Here is a 6,658-nt window from a genome sequence, read left to right as displayed (position 1 = left end):
AAAGTTAGGATTATTATAAGCCAAAAGATGAAACTTATGATTATTAAAATCCGCCCGATAACTCATGTCTTTTTACCAAACAATCGAGTTCTATTTCCCTAAATCTTCATATATATGCTCATCTATTAATTAGGGTCAGGATTTAGAGAAAATGGTAGAAAGTGTGAGAACGGTTATGGATCGTCCGATCAAAACAATCTATGGACTAGATTGGCGCGGTGGCGTTTTCGTAAATAACATCAATTTTATTACGTGGACGCGCTTCATTAAGGGTAAAAAAGGTAAAACATCATTTCTCACATAAAAAGCCGTTGAAATATAAAACGCCAAATAAATACAAAACGTCAATTTTATCATTGCGTACTTTTTTCTGTGTTTTTATTTAAGGTCTCAGGCTACAAAAACGCCACAAAATGTGAAACGCCATAATATATAACGCCAAGCCTTACATCCGGATAAATGTTAATTAAATTTTTTGTTATAAAAATAATATCCCGCCTAAACTACGCGCCAAAAAAAAATCCTATAAATAGAAACGTCTCACCACCTTTCGTTTATCACACCAAAAAACAGACAAAAAACACAGTGGTTCCTAAAAAAATACAACTCAATGTAAAACGCCAAAAAATACAATGATGGCAAACATCTTTTCTTTGATACTCAGTAATGTTCTGCATAAAGTTTCGCTGAATGATTTGTTACGTGAGTGTAGTAAGATTTTGCTGCATGAGATGGACAAAATTCAAAAAAGAGGGACTGATGACACCCATATGTCATTCTGGCATCTTTGTTCTTGAAGAAGGTTTGGATGATTAGAAGAGTCATATCCCAGTGTAAATGCTATTTTGGCCTCGGTGATTATAATGAAGACGACGGGCAGATAGCATCCACCCACACAGGGTCGATCTATGTCTCCAACATCGACAAAGACACTTCAACACATGAACAAAGAAAATAAACCACGCCAAACCCAAAACACCATTTATTTGTGACAGTTCTTGTAGTTTCAAAAGAAGAAAGAGACTGATGACACTGAAGATTTAGATCATAAATTGCTTCTATTTGTTTTTTTTTAATTTTCTTTATCTGTTGTTTGTTTTGTAATTTCAGCTAAGAAACAACAAAGTACATTAATCCTATAATGAAAAATATAATAAAACGCCAAAACGAGCAAATGCTTGTAAATCGCCATCATGCCATAAAAACGCCCCCAAAAAAACTACCAAATTATAATAAAATTATTTTGAAGAAGTACTGTTATAAAAAAAAGCTTAAAACAATGTGCAAAGAAAATAAAACAAAAAATTCCCATCGTTATCTAAACGTCATTGAATAACAAAACGCCATAATTACAGCCATCAAGATTAGACGTGGAGTCTGAAAACAAAACACGGTAACTGCAAAAACAGTAAAATGAAACGACCGAAACATAATTACTTACATTTATTATATTGAAAGTCAAATACTTGGGGAATTGAATTTTTTTATCTTTTTCACAACGCCATAATTAGCTGTCATACGCGGGGAAAAAAAGTCAATATAAAAGAAGACCATGAGAACACAAGCTCAAACACGCCAAAAACATTGACTAAAAATGCCACATATTGTCCAAAACGCTAAAAACTTTAAAAATGGCTAAGGTTATTGCATGGAGGTTTGAAAGGAAAGAGGAACGATTTATCATAAAGTTCTCTGATAGGAGAAGGGTAAAGGTAAGGACAATCAAAGCCATGCTTGGTATGAATGAAGGGGTTTAGAGGGATATCCTGGCCCTTGGGGTTCTAATTGCCAACGATTGTGAAAGAACTGTAATAAAAAGACTGAAGAGAAAATTTTCGGCAGAAGATGATGATGATATTGACGATACACCTCTACCAACACTTAGCAGTTGGGTGATGCATGAAGAAGAAGGAACGGTTGAAGTGACTTATAAACACGGGGTACAATATTCACTGCCAATGGAGGAAATGTTGAAGACAGGGAGGCTATCTCTCATTGAACAACTCTGTGATTTAGCACCTTCGAACGATCCAAAATACAAGGATGCAGTGATATTGAAGAATAGGCTGCAACAAAGAAGAGACGAGCTAATGGTGTTATACGTCAATCTAAAATTTGATGATGATGAATCTGAAGAAAGTGATGAAAAAAGCGATGTACATCTCTGATGTAATACCATCCACGGAAGACTATTAGTTTATTTTGATTTCGTATTATTGTAATTTTATAAAATATTAATCTATGGTAATCAATTATTAACAAAAAGGCCCAGAACACCAAAAAATGACATGGAAAACGTCATAACGTCAAAAAAATTAACTATGCGACACAAAAAGAATTAATTCAACAAGAAGAAATCTGGAAAAAAACAGTAAAACGCCAAGTAATTAATGATTCTAGATAACGCCAAAATTATCTTGCACGCAAAAAATGAAGCAGCATGTCAAACGCGAAAATCGGGAAAGGAGAAGAATACTAAAAAGACAAAAAAAACCCTCGGACCCTGATCATGTCCCGCGCCATGTGTTGGGCTAGGATGCGTTCTCACCGTTCTCACACTTTTGGGCGTTTTCTCCTGATCCCGTTTCCTATTAATTATTAATTTTCTCAATTTCTGTTATTTTTTCAATCATATTTCATAATCTATGTTATTTCATTACTACAAATTTTTTTTTATCATGAAACAAACTTCTATTACCTTGTCATACCTAATAGTAAAACCGTCTAATTAATCTTCCGTAATCTAACCCGGATGGTTTTTGGGTTAATTAGGTTTTGCTTTTCATAATTTTTCCATATAGATGCCGTCTTTTTAAATAATTTCATCCAAATATGTATAATTAAATTAACAAAGTATACGATCAATGATCATATATGGACCGACATAATGCAGTACAAAATCGAGGAAATATTCCGTCGGTTTCTATGGATTAGATTGCACATTATCTAAAGGCAATGGAGAGAGAGAAATAGTGTGAGGAAAGAAAGGAAGCAAACATGGTATAAAACAAAAACTTCACCATCATTCCACAAGGCAAGGATGCTGACTTATTTTGAACAAACTTTTCTCTTTTATGCATTTTCCATTCACCACTCAAATTCTTTTATCCATTATTCTCTATATAAAATGGAAAAAAAGTGACCAATGGGGTCATCTAATGAAAGAAAAAAGCTAACATGATTTGCCTAGTAAAGACAAACCACTAAAACATACTTTCCTTCTTCCCATTTCCCTCTTTTCATATTATTAATAATAAAACTATACCTATACATATACATATACATGATCAGTATTATGTGAAACATGAATCTTACTTTTGTGTAGTAAGTATTTCATGTTTACTAATTTGCACATAGAAAAGGAATCAGATTCGCCACAAGAAAAGCTTTCTTTCATATTTGTAACGGTCTACATCCATATATAAAAGAAGACGTGTCAAAGCCCTCGTATAAGCGATGAAATACTGTTTAAGAAATGTGTCTTTCGGGTTTTTGTGGACTCATTCTACTAGGATACCATCTTCACACGATTGTTGTTAGTTAAGCATCCCTAACTTTAATATTTATATAAAAGAATTAAATTGAGTGGTCTAAGTGATAGTGAAGAAGATGATGAAAGAACCCAAAAATAATGTCTCTATGATTGTATGTGATGTTGACTTTAGCTCTACCAAACAAAACTTCCTCTGCATGAACTCAAAAGGACCACTTATCACACGTGTGTGTAGTCCCACCCTATGCGTCTAACCCAAATGTAACATGCCTCTTGTTTTTCTTTTTCACATATTGGTTTTTAACCGTTGAATTATAATGCAACTGATTATACTGATTGTCCAATTTGTCTTTAAAATCAACAGACAAATTGGACAAATGAAACCATTGTAAGTCTCTTTGTTTATCGGTAGTTACCTTAATGAAGTTGTAATGAGTTATAAATATCTGGTATATGGTAGCAAAAACGAATATGTGTTTCTTGATTCTTGCTCCAAAATCCAGACATATAAAGTTAATGATCTTCGATGTTGATATTGACAGTATGATGAATGCATGTGGTATAGAGATATACGTGTGTGTTGTGTGTTTATTCTTTTGTGGGCTAAAAGCATGTACCACCATACAATTGGTTTACTAAAATTTAAACGATGGTCAACTTGTTACAGGCTACCATCGCTTATTAGACCATGCGTAATGGTGTAACATTATAATGCCCCCACCATGGGGCGTTTTGCGCCATGTGGCAGCCCAGTCAGCAAGGGGCATTATACCATAAAATGGTGTAGTGGGGCATTATTCAGATAATGCCCATGCAATCATTTCCCAATTATTTTTTTTAAACTTTAAATACTTTATTAAATAAAAAAAATACAATACTAGAAATAAAAAACATAAAATCCGATTAAATAAAAAAAATACTACAAATAAAAAAATTAAAATCCGAATATAAAAAAAAAGACTAGTTTTCATCTTCGCTTTCTTCACCCTCGTCCTCCGTTTCTTCCTCTCCCTCCGGTGGAACATACCGAACCGACCATGCGTGGTGTAGTAAATCAACCATTAACTGGGAATGGTACGGTTCGTAACGCAACTCTCGCGCGTTATTCACTCTTTCTTCCATTGACGCCTGCGGATGCTCTTCTTGAACGGCTTCTGGCACATAATTCTGGCATATTGCCTTTCCTTCGTCTTCCAAAATCATGTTGTGCATGATTATACACGCGTACATAGCATCTCTCATTTTTTGCTTGCTCCATGCACGACAAGGATTTCTCAAATAATGCCAGCGTTGTTTAAGAACCCCAAAGCATCTCTCAATGTCTTTTCGTGAAGACTCTTGAACCTTTTTAAAATATGCTCTTTTTTCATCAAAAGGATCACTATACGTTTTCACGAAAATCGAATACCTAGGATATATTCCGTCGCTCAAGTAATATCCATGAGGGTAATAGTTTCCATTTGCGTAAAACGACGCTTTAGGAGCTTTGCCAGAAATCCACTCCTCTAACATCGGAGATTGTTCAAAAACGTTGATATCATTGCATGACCCGACCACGCCAAAGTAAGCAGACCAAACCCAAAGGTCCTGTGAAGCAACCGCCTGAAGAATAATAGTGGGTCCTTTTTGGTCACCACGTGTGTGTTGGCCTCGCCATGCAGTCGGGCAGTTATCCCAACGCCAATGCATGCAATCTATGCTCCCGATCATACCAGGCAAACCATGCTCGGCATTATGTACCTCGTAGATCTTTTGAAGGTCCTCCCATGTAGGCGTTCTAAGATAACGCGCACCGTACACATCAATTATACCTTTATAAAAAAAAATAGTCACAAAAAAAAATTAAAGAAATTGTAAACATAGACAAAAAAAATAAAAGTGTAAAGTATAGGAATTTTACCGCGACAAAAATGCTCCAAGCTATCTCTCGTTGTTTTCTCCCCCATTTTTAGATACTCGTCATTGATGTCGGTAGTGTTTCCATAAGCAAGGATTCGTAACGCCGAGGTACACTTTTGGATACCGGTAAATCCAAGTTCCCCTCTCGCATCCGCTTTTTGTTTAAAAAAATCGTAGTTGGCTTCCAAGTCGTGGACTATACGTAGAAATAACCGCTTACTCATTCGGAAACGACGTCTAAACATTTCGTTCGAATATGTCGGCTCCTCGTCAAAATAATCCTTCATCAAACGATCGTGTGCCCCGCGTCGGTCTCGTTCAATATAACCTCTTTTACCTTTTTTGGCTTGTGGGCGACGACAATGCTCGGCATATCTCATCGCTAGTTTACAAGCACCCGTAACCGCCTCTTGCTCAACCTCCTCATCGGTTGAACCATCGCCATCCGCAAAAAACTCGTGATAGCAATAGTTTAGCATGGAGGAAGAACTAGGAGAATCCATCAAGTTTTTATAAAATTCTTGTATTTTTTAGAGAGTTTTTGTGATTATTTGAGTTGAAAATGTTTGAGGGTATATATATATATATATAGGGGGAAATAAAAAAAAAAAAAAAAAAAAAAACTAGCCGTTAGCAACTAGCCGTTTGATTCGTCCGTTCCACATTCTCGAGCGTTTTAAAAATCACGCCAAAACAAATTTTTTTCAAAAAAAACGCCGGAAAACGCCCCGTGTAATGGCGAATCCGGCGTTATGCAGCGTTTTTTTTCAAATTTTTTTAAAAAAAACGCCCCGTTACGGGGGGTCTTAGGTGCATTTCATCACATGAAGTGGGGCGACTGCAAACATAGGCATATGGCCTTGGACCCCATCAAAATTCCTTCTTTTCTTTTGACCAACAAGTGTGATTTCCTGCACTGTTTTATTCCTTTTTATGTTAGAGATTTCGAAGTGTTTTTGTGACACATTGTTATAGTTTTCCGTGCCTTTAAAAAGCAGAAATAACTTGCTTAATTAATTAATATCCAATTGTTGATATATCACAATATTACAGGCAGTTAGACCATGTGTAGTGATAATGCTCCTATTTTTTGGCGTTTTACGTCATGTGACAGCCCAGTCAGCAATGAGACATTATTGGTCGTTTTCTAAAATGGGTGTAATGAGGATGTGGGCATTGTGTTAAAAGAGATTTAAATATAAAAAAACTATCAAAAAATCTTATTGGACAAACAAAATAAGATCAATGGTGATTGGACAAACAAAA

At 35.5% G+C, this 6,658-nt stretch overlaps 1 protein-coding gene across 1 annotated transcript; it reads right to left on the bottom strand.

Moving 5' to 3' along the window:
• Positions 1-4,377: 4,377 nt before the first annotated feature.
• Positions 4,378-6,176, bottom strand: LOC110879453 (protein ALP1-like). The gene is made up of 2 exons (XM_022127914.2): positions 5,394-6,176; positions 4,378-5,304 (listed from the first exon to the last, which is right to left on the bottom strand). Exons 1-2 carry the CDS (start codon positions 5,893-5,895, stop codon positions 4,454-4,456), a joined length of 1,353 nt encoding a protein of 450 aa, XP_021983606.1. The 5' UTR covers positions 5,896-6,176; the 3' UTR covers positions 4,378-4,453.
• Between the last annotated feature and the right edge of the window lie 482 nt (positions 6,177-6,658).

This window comes from Helianthus annuus, chromosome 9 (assembly GCF_002127325.2).
Source record: "Helianthus annuus cultivar XRQ/B chromosome 9, HanXRQr2.0-SUNRISE, whole genome shotgun sequence".
NCBI lineage: Eukaryota > Viridiplantae > Streptophyta > Magnoliopsida > Asterales > Asteraceae > Helianthus > Helianthus annuus.
The sequence above is the reverse complement of the archived record's forward strand: the minus strand, read 5'-3'. Positions and strand labels throughout refer to the sequence as shown.

Bases quoted from the DNA above. Each gene is read 5' to 3' on its own strand.
- LOC110879453 (XM_022127914.2), bottom strand. From the start codon at position 5,895: ATGGATTCTCCTAGTTCTTCCTCCATGCTAAACTATTGCTATCACGAG. The intron at 5,305-5,393 runs GTAAAATTCCTA...TTTTTTATAAAG, and splicing joins CTTGGAGCATTTTTGTCGCG to GTATAATTGATGTGTACGGT.